This window comes from Amphibalanus amphitrite, unplaced genomic scaffold (assembly GCF_019059575.1).
Source record: "Amphibalanus amphitrite isolate SeventyFive unplaced genomic scaffold, NRLGWU_Aamphi_draft 000434F_arrow, whole genome shotgun sequence".
Classification (NCBI taxonomy): domain Eukaryota; kingdom Metazoa; phylum Arthropoda; class Thecostraca; order Balanomorpha; family Balanidae; genus Amphibalanus; species Amphibalanus amphitrite.
Window position 1 is genome coordinate 449768 of NW_024881928.1, and position 15415 is coordinate 465182.

Genomic DNA, 15415 nt, shown 5'->3' on the forward strand with positions numbered 1-15415 from the left:
AAACTCAAACAGAACAAAAGATGTTTCTATTGTCAGTTATTGAAAGGAACAAAACGCTAATGCTGAGTGACCATTATAAGCAATTCAGCGTATATCAGTGCAGTTAATAAGGAATGGATAACATGAATCATGTTATGTCATGAACTTGAATCATGAATCATGAATCATTATTTATGTTATCTATGCACAAGTAAATCTACAAGCAATTGACACATAAACACATGAGAGGTCTTCGCGAAACAGAGCTTGAAAACCGTAATGTGTAAGCGCTGTTCTCTCGGGGGAATTTCTAGAGTAGCCTTTCCGCTATGCAGATCATCTTTCCCAGTACCCACTACCCACTACACAGCTCCGACTGGTAAAAGCACATGAAAGCATACAAAGAAGAGCTATGACGCTCTGATTGATGCTTACCAGTAACTAATGACACTTGTTTTTGGATCCATCAGGGATAACTGCTGTGCTGACGCTCTCCACAATAAGCATAGACTCGCGCATCTCGCTGCCCAAGGTCTCCTACGCCACTGCTATGGACTGGTTCCTCTTCGCCAGCTTTGCGTTCGTCATCGCCACGCTGCTGGAGTTCGCCGGAGTCCACTTTTTCACCAAGGTGGGCGAAAGTGTGGCACGTGATAGGCTCAGGCACAGACTTCTCTATATCTCTATATATAGAGAAGTCTGTGGCTCAGGCTATTGTGCACTCTGCAGAGCAATCAACTATCGATTCGCATGCTGTTAGTGAATAGTTACAGCTCTCAGCTCGTGCAAAAGCAAATAAGCTTGTAGGTCGTTTACACAACAACTTAAAACCAATCTGAAGAAAAACGAAATGCAGCGAAACTAAATGCCTGGGTGGCTACATGAAACTGGGGCGTTCCCCGTTCCAGACTAAATGAAAATTGACGCAAAATATTATTTGTTTGATAAAATATCAGCCTGCCCTTGTGAACGAAATGATTTCGATGGCTCGCAGCTTTGACGGTCTGATTCTTGAGTACTGATACGAATTTTAGGAACTTATTTGTCGCGTTATAAATGCCTTTGTCGTGCTTCGTGCAGTGTCAATGCAGCGTCAATCTGGCCGCCAGGATGGTCAAGTGCCTAAATCAGAGTCTCGGTTTTCGGAAAACGTCTAGAAATATACGGCTCTGACGTTTGCCAGAGTGGCCTTCCCCGGTTTGTCTCCAATGGTTGAAGCTGGTATTAGTGGCTATTAGTGAATCAGCGAATCAGACAGCACACTGACCACACAATGTGTGGATACCTACATTTGCCGTTGTCGGTACACTGTAAAAAAAGTTCAGCATTTGGGGTACTAACGGCTGCTATTCGTAGCACCTATTAGCGTCAAAAGAACCCTACGACGTATTTACAAAGAAGCATGGTGCTAATACTGTGCTAATGATAGCTAACATTCCCATCAAATATTATAAGTTTATATCACCTATTCTTCTACTGAGCTTAACGTCTACTTCTGCTAGTACCCAGTCCATCAGTGAGTGCTCTTTCAAGCTGGATTTCTAATTAGAACCATTTTAAGTGTTTTAGAAGTTGGTAATGCTGAATATGGTGTTTACGTTAGTATCACAATAGAACCGGACATGCTTACAGAGGAAACAAATTTGAAATTGGCGCCAAAGAAAGTAGCTAAGCCCTGCTTTACAAATCTCTGGGAGTCTTATCACCAGCCCTTTAGCACGTTTTGACGGCGCAGAGCGATATGCGCATGCGCGTGCCAGCTGTTTCCGGCCACGTGTTGCGCCATTTTAGTGGAGTCCGTTGGTCGTGCTGGGAGTGTGTGCACGTGCTCCGGTATATGAAGTGAAATGAAGTGAAGTGAAGTGCTCCGGGCACATGCCACCGAGTGATAGCTCTGGAATGATAGCTTAAATCAGCTATTATCGGTGGAATCCGTCGTGCGTGGCATGGGAGTGCGTGCCCCTGCTCCGGGAGGCAGTGAGGTGGAGGGAAGTGCAGTGCAGCAGTGCAGTGAAGTGAAGTGAAGTGCTCCGGGGCCGGGTGGTACATGAGCATTTGCCACCGACACATGCCGCCGACACCGACGTTGATCGACTTTGGTGAGTCTGACACGTTGTATCTTTTGACATTATCTTATATTGTTTAAGTGCTTCATATTCCGACTTTGGCAAATCGCGCTTCTTGGTCTGAAGGAAAGTTGTGTTGTTTGCGAAAATAGCTCCCAACAGAAAAAAAAAATCTTGGAACTGATCCAGTTTTTTTTTTGTTCCAGGCCTGCGGCCTGGTCAGTTCTTCCGTCGACTACCACTTACAATGGAGGACAACTACGACAACAACACGGGGTCTCCGGTTCCGTCTATCACTAAACGCCGTCTGGTCGTGGATGAGGTCGAACTTATGGCCATGAACGGAACGTCGGTTCAACGACCCCCCCCCCCCGCCTCCCCCAGTCGATCTCGCGTTAATCGTCGGTCACCGCGAGTGTGCAGGTATATGAGCGACCTTTCGTTATTTCCCGTGCGTTTGTTTGTGTATATATTTACATTTGTTTTTCATGCAGATGATATGAAGTGTTAATAAATGTTCCATTATTATTTTTTAATTCTATTATGTGTTGGATGCTTGAAAGATGCACTTACACGGAAATATTGCAGAATGCAAAACACAATCATTGAGACTTGTAGTTATCACTTATCTGGGATATAACCTTTTTTGCACGTCTTTTCGGCCTTACACAATTTCCTTTTTGGTAATTGATTAGTCCTCTTTGCAGTAACTAGTGAAAGTATGTGCTGCTAAAGAAAGCAGTTTTTGCGAACTTTTCATGCAGCAGCTTTAACTACACTGTAAAAAAAGTTTAGCATTTGGGGTACTAACGGCTGCTATTCGTAGCACCTTTTAGCGTCAAAAGAACCCTACGACGTATTTACAAAGAAGCATGGTGCTAATACTGTACTAATGATAGCTAACATTCCCATCAAATATTATAAGTTTAGATCACCTATTCTTCTACTGAGCTTAACGTCTACTTCTGCTAGTACCCAGTCCATCAGTGAGTGCTCTTTCAAGCTGGATTTCTAATTAGAACCATTTTAAGTGTTTTAGAAGTTGGTAATGCTGAATATGGTGCTTACGTTAGTATCACAATAGAACCGGACATGCTTACAGAGGAAACAAATTTGAAATTGGCGCCAAAGAAAGTAGCTAAGCCCTGCTTTACAAATCTCTGGGAGTCTTATCACCAGCCCTTTAGCACCTTTTGACGGCGCAGAGCGATATGCGCATGCGCGTGCCAGCTGTTTCCGGCCACGTGTTGCGCCATTTTAGTGGAGTCCGTTGGTCGTGGTGGGAGTGTGTGCACGTGCTCCGGTATATGAAGTGAAATGAAGTGAAGTGAAGTGCTCCGGGCACATGCCACCGAGTGATAGCTCTGGAATGATAGCTTAAAGCAGCTATTATCGGTGGAATCCGTCGTGCGTGGCATGGGAGTGCGTGCCCCTGCTCCGGGAGGCAGTGAGGTGGAGGGAAGTGCAGTGCAGCAGTGCAGTGAAGTGAAATGAAGTGCTCCGGGGCCGGGTGGTACATGAGCATTTGCCACCGACACATGCCACCGACACCGACGTTGATCGACTTTGGTGAGTCTGACACGTTGTATCTTTTGACATTATCTTATATTGTTTAAGTGCTTCATATTCCGATTTTGGCAAATCGCGCTTCTTGGTCTGAAGGAAAGTTGTGTTGTTTGCGAAAATAGCTCCCAACAGAAAAAAAAATCTTGGAACTGATCCAGTTTTTTTTTTGCTCCAGGCATGGGGCCTGGTCAGTTCTTCCGTCGACTACCACTTACAATGGAGGACAACTACGACAACAACACGTCTCCGGTTCCGTCTATCACTAAACGCCGTCTGGTCGTGGATGAGGTCGAACTTATGGCCATGAACGGAACGTCGGTTCAACGACCCCCCCCCCCCGCCTCCCCCAGTCGATCTCGCGTTAATCGTCGGTCACTGCGAGTGTGCACTGTGCAGGTATATGAGCGACCTTTCGTTATTTCCCGTGCGTTTGTTTGTGTATATATTTACATTTGTTTTTCATGCAGATGATATGAAGTGTTAATAAATGTTCCATTATTATTTTTTAATTTTATAATGTGTTGGATGCTTGAAAGATGCACTTACACGGGAATATTGCAGAATGCAAAACACAATCATTGAGACTTGTAGTTATCACTTATCTAGGATATAACCTTTTTTGCACGTCTTTTCGGCCTTACACAATTTCCTTTTTGGTAATTGATTAGTCCTTTTTGCAGTAACTAGTGAAAGTATGTGCTGCTAAAGAAAGCAGTTTTTGCGAACTTTTCATGCAGCAGCTTTAACTAGTATAGATATTCTACTTTCAGCCCCAATGCTTTCGTTAGCATTATTCTACTTGTCGTGGGGTAACAATAGCGCTAAAACGGTTCATATGTGAGTACGGAAGGTACTAACTGCATGCTATTCTTAGCACCTTTTAAAGTTTAGCACCGCTAGGGTACTGAAAATTGGTCTAGCAGGTGTAGGGTACTACATTTAGTACACGGGTGCTAAACAAATATGGGTACTTATATTAGCACCTTGATACTAAACTAGATCTCAGTTAAGTACGAATAAAATGCTTAGCTTAGCACCGCTAGGGTACTGAAAATTAGTCAATTGAAAAGTACCTCTATGGTGCTAAACTTTTTTTACAGTGTAGTATAGATATTCTACTTTCAGCCCCAATGCTTTCGTTAGCATTATTCTACTTGTCGTGGGGTAACAATAGCGCTAAAACGGTTCATATGTGAGTACGGAAGGTACTAACTGCATGCTATTCTTAGCACCTTTTAAAGTTGAGCACCGCTAGGGTACTGAAAATTGGTCTAGCAGGTGTAGGGTACTACATTTAGTACACGGGTGCTAAACAAATATGGGTACTTATATTAGCACCTTGATACTAAACTAGATCTCAGTTAAGTACGAATAAAATGCTTAGCTTAGCACCGCTACACTGTAAAAAAAAGTTTAGCACCATAGAGGTACTTTTCAATTGACTAATTTTCAGTACCCTAGCGGTGCTAAGCTAAGCATTTTATTCGTACTTAACTGAGATCTAGTTTAGTATCAAGGTGCTAATATAAGTACCCATATTTGTTTAGCACCCGTGTACTAAATGTAGTACCCTACACCTGCTAGACCAATTTTCAGTACCCTAGCGGTGCTAAACTTTAAAAGGTGCTAAGAATAGCATGCAGTTAGTACCTTCCGTACTCACATATGAACCGTTTTAGCGCTATTGTTACCCCACGACAAGTAGAATAATGCTAACGAAAGCATTGGGGCTGAAAGTAGAATATCTATACTAGTTAAAGCTGCTGCATGAAAAGTTCGCAAAAACTGCTTTCTTTAGCAGCACATACTTTCACTATACTGCAAAAAGGACTAATCAATTACCAAAAAGGAAATTGTGTAAGGCCGAAAAGACGTGGAAAAAAGGTTATATCCTAGATAAGTGATAATTACAAGTCTCAATGATTGTGTTTTGCATTCTGCAATATTCCCGTGTAAGTGCATCTTTCAAGCATCCAACACATTATAAAATTAAAAAATAATAATGGAACATTTATTAACACTTCATATCATCTGCATGAAAAACAAATGTAAATATATACACAAACAAACGCACGGGAAATAAAGAAAGGTCGCTCATATACACTGAAAACCAAAATGAATCTCCTGATGCCCTGATCATTGAAGTCTATACCCCAATTATTCCCTTTTGATCTCTTCATTATGCTTATGGGGTATATTCATGGAATCGCAATTGGCTTCATATTCCCATGATATTCCCTCGTCGTCCATGAATTATTGATTCTCTTAATAAGCTCTTGATATCACCCTGTGAGAACCATATTATGCCATTGATACCCCAAATGATTCTGCATGATTCCGTGCGTATAAGATGCTGTTGATACCCCAGTCGCTGATAGTTATGCCTTTATGATTCTCTATCTATTCTTGCAATATCCCCTTCATTGCCCAGAGGGTATCTTGCCGGAATCACAGGGAGGCTCATATTCCCTTGAGATGCTTTCATATTCTTCTGTTATGCTTCCTTTGCCTGATTCTTTCAAAATACTCTTGATATCACCCGAGTAGAACCATATTATTCCTCAATGATTCTTCGTTGGAAGCATCAGGAACGCGCCAAAGGTCCGCCATTTTTCTCCGCCATTTCCGGTGATCAGTGAAGAGCGGTGTTGGGTGCTGTGTGGTTGCGAGTGGTGCCATTTTTAGGCTGGAATTGAGCCTTATTGAGCCTACGACGATGACACGTCCCCTGATACACGAGCGGGAGACGAGTTTCGACATCGTGGTCGAAGAAACAGTGGTGGCCAGCGCCCAGTGCCTTGAAGAGGCACTCCTTCTCTTCGGGGTCGCCCACTACGTCTTCAACCAGAAAGTGTCCCGTGCATCGCGCTCCACGATGTGGTTCATCGTCCACGACATCATGGGGCTGCCGGCAGAGTCAACAGCGACGGCGGACGCGCTGAAAAATCTGTCGGTGCTGACAGCATAGTGTGCCCGCGCAGTGAGGTAAGCCCAGGGGCGGAGTGGAGACGGAGTGATAGACGGAGATGATGGAGACGGACGTGATGGCCCGCCCCACAGGGAAAGGGGTCACAAGTGGCATGGGCGGGCCTGTTGACATCCTGTGGTAGCCCCTGGGCTACGTTGTCGGACTTTCTTGAGGTCAAGGAGGGGGAGCTCGTAGGAGCCACACGATCAACTTTCGTTGTGTAGCAAAGGTGGGAAAAACCACGCCATTTGAAGGGGCACCGGTTGTTTTGCGACTCCTTCGTAAGAGGGAACGGTCATTGTAGAAGAGCCAGCGGCGCTTCTCGTGTGTCATGTGTTTTTTACAGCCTGGATCTCAACATGTGATATGGCATTTGTTATATGAGGCGTGTGCGTGACGTATGTTTAATATGGATAGTATAAATTGAATGTCTCTTGGCAGCTAGGAAGCTGTGATTTTGATATGAATGCAGAGGCAGTTGTCTTTCCAATCAATACAGAACGTTTTTCTTATACACACAAGCGTATGTGGTTGCTGTTGGTGTGGCTGAGCGTCGATGGCATGGGCGGATCCAGGAAATTCAGAGGAAGGGCGAAGCCGAAGGTGGTTACATAAATGGCGTCTCTTACCTTTGTGTGGGTAAAGAAATCAGTGCGCTAGGTATCTCATGGGGATCTCACGAGGAATAACATGACCCCGCGAGCCCATCCCTTGATCCGCAACTGCGGAACGAAGCATCAATGGGGTATATAGAGAGCATCAAAGGAGCATCAATGTGGTGTATAGAGAGCATCAAATCAGCATCAATTGGGTATATCAGTCGGGGAAACTGTGGTCAAATCTTCCATTTTTAGAAAGCCTTCCATTTTTGGAAGGATTTTCTATATATGGGTACGCACCTTCCAAAAATGGGTACGCTGACGACGTCATCGTACCCAAATATAGAAAATGTTGCGCATATGTTGGAACTTACCGATTTCCGCCGAACATGAGGCAAATGCGACTATCGCCCCTGGTCGCTTTCTATTCGCCATAGTGAAGTGTCCATAATCTAGCGTGGATGCCTAAATCCTAGCGTGGATGTATTTTAGGTAATTTTTCAAAGTAATGAGTCGTGGAAAATTGACAAAAATTTACCGACAAACGATGGTTTTATAAGACTTTATCAAACATTTTGTAAGCAAAAAGCATCAAAAACGAAAAGTAAATATCCTTAAAAGTACTTTAGTGACGGGCCATGCTTGTTCGATACCGCCGACTTTATTTACAGTGCGGAATTGTCTGGACAGAGTGCGGCGGTTTCGGGAGTGTAGTGGCGAGTAAAACTTGTATTTGTTGCCGTTTTCTGCATTTATTAGCATATTGTGTGGTTGATTTCAATTTTTTAAGGCTTTTGCCAAACATTTGGGTGGAGGTCTCGTCATTTTTCAATGTTTTTTTCCGGAATATGGGACGAATTAAATAGGCGTTGCTGCGCCGTTTTTCGTGTTACTTTCTATCGAAGGAGCATGAATCTTCAATTTATATGAGGAATAGTAAGTTTAATTTAAACCATTTTTTGTCAGGGCTATAGCTGTGTTCCTCCTGGTTGGTTATTGACCAGCTGTTTTCTCTTCTGAATTTCTATGTGTCCTCTAGAAGTAGAAAAAGAGAGCAGTGCGCCAGGACACCATGCTATTATATCACTATGTACATTGACATAGCATGCCTGTATTACCAACACTAGCACTGCTGCTTCTCCTTATATCAATGATCATAAATGGCAAAATCAACTATTAATGTTACACATTTAAAAAGGCCGTAACTTAAATCAAAGAATGTGAATCACAGTTGGGAACACTGAGATTAGACCTTCCAATTTTGGAAGCCTTCCATTTTTGGAAAATGCATACCCATTTATGGAAGGTCCTTCCAAAAATGGAAGGCTTCCAAAAATAGAAGATTTGACCACAGTTTCCCCCACTGATATAGAGAGCATCAATGGGGTATGTAGAGAGCATCAAAGGAGCATCAATGGGGTATATAGAAAGCATCAAAGGAGCATCAATGGGGTTTATAGCAAGCATCAAAGGAGCATCAATGGGGTATATAGATAGCATCAAAGGAGCATAGATCGGGTTTAGACGGAGCATCCGAACTATGCTATGGGGGCATCAAAGGGGCATAGAGGAGAATCAAGGGGAATACACTAGGCATTTCGTAAGAATAATGGAGGCAGAACCAGATAATCATTTTGATTCCACTTAGCCATCCAACAGGCATATTAGGGTAATCATGCTGGGATATTGGGGGTATCTAAGGCCAAAAAGGTGCTACTTGAAGTATATTACGGGAATAATTGGGGTTTCGTTTTAGACCATTCTCCTAATATCACCCCCCCCGGAATCATTTTAGTTTTCAGTGTACCTGCACACTCGCAGTGACCGACGATTAACGCGAGATCGACTAGGGGAGGCGGGGGGGGGGGGGGGGTCGTTGAACCGACGTTCCCTTCATGGCCATAAGTTCGACCTCATCCACGACCAGACGGCGTTTAGTGATAGACGGAACCGGAGACCCCGTGTTGTTGTCGTAGTTGTCCTCCATTGTAAGTGGTAGTCGACGGAAGAACTGACCAGGCCCCATGCCTGGAGCAAAAAAAAACTGGATCAGTTCCAAGATTTTTTTTCTGTTGGGAGCTATTTTCGCAAACAACACAACTTTCCTTCAGACCAAGAAGCGCGATTTGCCAAAGTCGGAATATGAAGCACTTAAACAATAAAGATAATGTCAAAAGATACAACGTGTCAGACTCACCAAAGTCGATCAACGTCGGTGTCGGTGGCATGTGTCGGTGGCAAATGCTCATGTACCACCCGGCCCCGGAGCACTTCACTTCACTTCACTGCACTGCTGCACTGCACTTCCCTCCACCTCACTGCCTCCCGGAGCAGGGGCACGCACTCCCATGCCACGCACGACGGATTCCACCGATAATAGCTGATTTAAGCTATCATTCCAGAGCTATCACTCGGTGGCATGTGCCCGGAGCACTTCACTTCACTTCATTTCACTTCATATACCGGAGCACGTGCACACACTCCCACCACGACCAACGGACTCCACTAAAATGGCGCAACACGTGGCCGGAAACAGCTGGCACGCGCATGCGCATATCGCTCTGCGCCGTCAAAACGTGCTAAAGGGCTGGTGATAAGACTCCCAGAGATTTGTAAAGCAGGGCTTAGCTACTTTCTTTGGCGCCAATTTCAAATTTGTTTCCTCTGTAAGCATGTCCGGTTCTATTGTGATACTAACGTAAGCACCATATTCAGCATTACCAACTTCTAAAACACTTAAAATGGTTCTAATTAGAAATCCAGCTTGAAAGAGCACTCACTGATGGACTGGGTACTAGCAGAAGTAGACGTTAAGCTCAGTAGAAGAATAGGTGATCTAAACTTATAATATTTGATGGGAATGTTAGCTATCATTAGCACAGTATTAGCACCATGCTTCTTTGTAAATACGTCGTAGGGTTCTTTTGACGCTAAAAGGTGCTACGAATAGCAGCCGTTAGTACCCCAAATGCTAAACTTTTTTTTACAGCATGCGGTGTCATCAGCTGAGTTTCTCATATGCGTGTCTCTGTGGCTGACAAATTTATCTCGCCCAATATGCTCCCTGTTGGAAAAACGGCATATTGGTATTTCCAGAACGACACAATTTCTCTCGGAAAACGGGAAGTTAGAGTTTTTTCTTGGTGTTTTCGTCGGCACCGGCAATTCCAATAGCGGCCTGTCCAAGTGACTCATAACGCACCTTTATTACCGACGTTAGGTAGAAAATGGGGATGATCTAAGCTGACCGATATCGTAGCTGAGACAATGGTATAATGGCAAATGCTCTAAGCCAAGACGGATGAGGATCAAATACATATGCAGTTGCAAAGAGCGTCAAAACAGAAGAGATTCTTTCTTTTTAGTTGCTGCAAGATTATAATTACTGTTTGTGAACTATATATCATGCAACAAATGGCGATGAAACAAAATCTAACCCGTAACGGATTGCTGCATGACACTGTGCCCGACGTTTGTTGTTTATCTGGACAGGTGGGGAGCGGCGAGTTTCCAGTGCTGGACGAATCCAACACAGAGCAGGAGAGGAGGTCCCAGGAGGAGGAGGAGGAGGAGGAGGACGAATGGGAGGACGAGGAGCTAATGGAGGAGGAGCTCTCGCCGGAGCAGGAGCAGGAGCTCCGGCCAGGGGACGTCTGGAGACACCGGACGGGCACCTACATCGGCTCCAGAGACATCCATCAGGTGCTTATGTAGCTATCATTTCGTGTGTCTTCTTTTTTCCATTTGCGTTCATTCTTTCATTCCATATGTACAGTCGTATGAACGATGTGGTCAGTTATCCTAACCATAAATACGAGCGTTTCTTGGTCGGCTTCCAATTTAACGCTTATGGTTATCCTTTATAAATGTTTTATCATAAATCATGAAGCGTTATCTCATGAAGCCACTGGCATATCCAGATTATGACGTAATTCATGGGTTTTAGAAATGAAATTTGGGGTTGTAAGTATGCCACTTATATCGTTCTGTTAATATGATTGAATTATTGGTTTTGTGGGCCTTTTCGACAGCCATGCCACTCATGTTTGTCGAAAACAATTAAGGACAGTAATTTTGCATGCTGCGCAAGTGGATAATAATTCCTACAGTGCAGCTCCAGTTTCTGTTATTGCAGAGGCACACATGGTCTGAATGGCTTGGCCACAACCACATGAGATGTAACACTGCTATTAAAGTGGGATGGTGCACACCAGGGATGCGGAGCCGTGGAAATTTCAGACGGCTCCGGCTCCGGCTCCGGCTCCGGAGACAAAAATCGGCTCCGGCTCCGGCTCCGGCTCCGGGTAAAATGTCATGGCGGCTCCGGCTCCGGCTCCGGCTCCGAGTAAAATGATCCGGCTCCGGCGGCTCCGGCTCCGGCGGCTCCGGCTCCGGCGGCTCCGGCTCCGGCTTCTACTCAGTACATCCCCTATGCCATCAATGAAATACGGGTGGAAGAAAAAAGGCGATGGGATTGGTACTCGGGGTTCTGCGACACCTGAGCGAACGTCATTTCAGCGAACGACATTTGAGCGAAACATTTTCAGCGATTATCAATTTAAGCGATTGACTTTTTCAGCGATTGTCAAGTCGGCGAATTCAATCACAGCGATTATCAACTTTAGCGAGGACCAGAATCAGCGAAACCAGATTGAGCGAATATATGGTGGTCATTGGGATACCAATTGAGCGATGCAGTTACAGCGAATGACCGAACGCGACGAAAGTCAATCATTTGCTACTTTTCGGAAATTATTGCACCTCTTTACGCATCATTTGAATTTTGAAGACACATATGTACATACATCGGACGACCAACAAGGGGTGCATGGGAGGGGAAGGAGGCGGGCAAAATTTGAATTGAAAATGTGGAACGTGAGAGATAGGGCGACGGAAGGAATGCCAAGGACCAATAATAAACTAGAGAGATGGCACAGGGGAATCCAGTCTATGTTTCAGGGACCTCACCCAAATATCTGGAAATTCGTACGGTGCTTGGGGCAAGAACAAATTTTACAACATGGGGAACTGATCCAAATTCAAGCGGGGCAATTTCGCGAAAAAAGCACAAGCAATATTGATCTCTGAACAAACGTTTGGTCACCATTATTGACAAAGAAGCTTACGTTTGCCGCCCACGTTGACCAGACTGTTGCCAAGGCAAACCGGATGTTAGGACTGATTATCCGTAGTATGCAACTGTCTCGACGCTACAGCAGAGCCGCCTTTGATCACAAAACCATGTTGTGTACGTACTACGCTCATGTGCGTTCAATCATCGAGTATGGCTGTGTCATATGGGCTGGAGCGGCTGCATCTCACCTGACAAGGCTCGAGCGAGTGCAGCACAAGTTTCTGATGTGGTTAGCTCGTTACTCTGACAGGCGCTCTGACGACCTGGACTACTTGGCTTTACTCTCACATTTTAAAGTGCGCTCCATCAAGTCTAGATTCATACAGTACAATATCATGTTTTTATTCCACATTCATCGTGGGAAGCTGGACAATGATGTGTTAGTCGGTGCGTTCGGTCTTGCCGTACCGGCACGGAGGACGAGGAGCACGGTTCTGTGGAACACACCGCGCGCGCGAGTGAACACTGTGCAACGATGTTTGTTTGTCAGGATCCCAGCTGCATGCAACTCATTCTTGCTCCATGACCCGACCACCGACTTCTTTACTGGTAGTTCATACTCATTTAAAACACGCGCTATCGGCTTCACAATTACGCAAGGCACTTTCATGTGATCTTTTACATCATACTCACGTGCTTTACTTTCATCGATCTTGTTTTATCGAACGTTTATTCTTATGTAGGTACTGTCATCTTGTGTATTGCTTGTGTGTAACTGACTTCGTCAGTAAAAGGGCGATGGGCCTGTTGGCGATCTAATAAATACAGAATACAGAAAGAGCAGGGTGGGGTAGGGGGGTGAAATTGAATCGTTGGAATTTTTGACAAATGTAGCATTAAATTTGGAGCTCAATATCTGATCTTTGAACGCACGACATCCGCCATCCAGTTCCGGATAATCATGGGAAATTCCGGAAACATTCGTACGCATACGCTCGCAAAAGAAAAAATCAAAATCACCGTTACAGGACGATGAAATGTTTCGCTGAACTGACAGTCGCTCAAATTGTAGTCGACGAAATAGATGTCGCTGAAACATAGCTTTCGCTAAAATTGATAATCGCTATATTTGATAATCGATGAACTTGATAATCGCTGAATTGCCATTCGCTGAAAATGGTTCGCTCAAATGACGTTCGCTCAAATGACACTCGCTAAAGTCGCTCGCACCGGGTACACGTTGCTTCTGTATTTGTATAACAAGGCTATTTTGAATACCACATTATTTCACGCCTTGTACTGTCAAACCGAACTAGGTAAATAATTGTTTCCTCTTATGAAAAGGAGCCGGAGTCGCCCCGTTTTTGACGGCTCCGGCTCCGGCTCCGGCTCCGGGCTATATTGTTTCACGGCTCCGGCTCCGGCTCCGGCTCCGGGCAAAATATGCCGGCTCCGGCGGCTCCGGCTCCGGCTCCGGCTCCGGCTCCGCATCCCTGGTGCACACAATCAAAATGTGTATGATATGAACTTATTGTTTAGGCTCGGCACCTCTTTACATTTAAAGCGAATGTTGTTTGCGAACGAATGTTCGGAAGATGCTGATTTAGCCGGTTCATGCCATTTGCGGTCTATAGTTACGCTATCGTCATTAGCATTTTGAGGAAAATGTCATCAATATGTTTTTTATGCACCTGTTCCATCCCAAAATGAAAAATGAATCAGATCTTCAGTTAAGGTAGGTATATGCATACTTGATCATCGTGCGGGTTTTGAAATTCAAACACCGCGTTTTCCGACAAAGCTTCGTCCATTTTCCGACAGCCATTATTGAAAAAGACATGCGATGCAAAGTAAGTTTAACATAAAACGCATAACATTTTTAGTTGATGCAGGAATTGACGCAGCTTTCAAACGTCCTCTGATCCCTCAGAGTGACACGAGGTAGGTATTGGTAGAATGTGCAGAATTGTTGTAAGTACAGAATTGTAGAATTGTTAAGTTGAACAGGCTTGCTAAAAAAAGCCTATGTGCTCTCCTCATATATGATTACGTCTACAATTACATACCACTCCTTGATGCAAATTCCTATGGTGACTCGTCGGTGCAGGCTGAGGCAGTGGGGCAGGGGCGCCGATACACCGACCGCCCTCTGCAGTCCGCTAGTTTCCTTTGTCGCCGCCCGATGTCACTGGTGTTCCACTGAGCCAGCTTAGAGGAGCCCTGTGTGTGGGGAGCCGGGCGAAATAGAATCGAGAGAATGCAAATGCACTGCTGCAGTCTGACACGGGATACTTTCCGCTCCGCTGCCGCTCGCCACACCGGCAGGGACTGACAGCCCCGTACCCCGTAATAAGCCGAGCTCTTCTGACGGGGAGTGACAGGCCCCGTACGTGCAGCTCATCCCTCCATCAGACTCTGTGATGGCTGCAGATGCAGGATGTGTAGGTAGCAATACGGACGGATGGGGGTAAGACTCAGGCAAGGATAAGACACCTTATTACATGCACAAGGATAAGAAGCCCGTCGTATTTTTCATGTCGTGGCTCTGGGCAAAGGAAACATTATTGCAAAGTATTTATACCGCGAGATTATAGCATTCTCTCACGGAGTCATGACCCACTGATGCCTTACCTACCGCTGATGTATGTACGTGTGTGCTCTCAACATACATCGATAACTGGTGCTTTCATTTTTTCCGTTCAGATCTTATGCCTTCTGCGAGATATGCATTCATTCGCCATTTCATTCATTGATTCCCCCCATGGTTCAGTTATTTAGGCGAGTTAAATACTAACATTCATTTTTTCAACTAGCGTGCCTGAGTAAAATATGATTGTTTTCGGTTTTCTGTTCAGTTTTACACACAGCTCGAGTCCTTTCCGAGGTCATTTTTGACAATAATCAAAAGTGGCGACTAGCGGGTATCTAATACGGTGCGCAATCATCAAGTGTTCCCTGAATACTATACGACTGTCGCGACCAGATAAATGAGCAATAATGCTCCCACGAGACGGACAGAGCATCGATAAGCACATTTGAGTGGTACTGCGCTATCGCAAAGATGAAATATGAGATAAATGCAGTACCCGTCATGGCAGACTCAGGGCCATGAGCTTCCGAAGTCTATACATGAGCGCCAGAGTTGTCACTTAACAACAATAAT

At 44.8% G+C, this 15415-nt stretch overlaps 1 protein-coding gene across 1 annotated transcript in view; it reads left to right on the forward strand.

The window, feature by feature from the left end:
- Positions 1-15415, forward strand: part of LOC122391360 (gamma-aminobutyric acid receptor alpha-like) — a 30700-nt gene that overhangs the window by 12599 nt on the left and 2686 nt on the right. Inside the window, exons 8-9 of the mRNA XM_043385163.1 lie at positions 450-610; positions 10671-10880. Coding sequence (XP_043241098.1) covers positions 450-610; positions 10671-10880 — 371 coding nt within the window. The remainder of the gene's footprint in view (positions 1-449; positions 611-10670; positions 10881-15415) is intronic.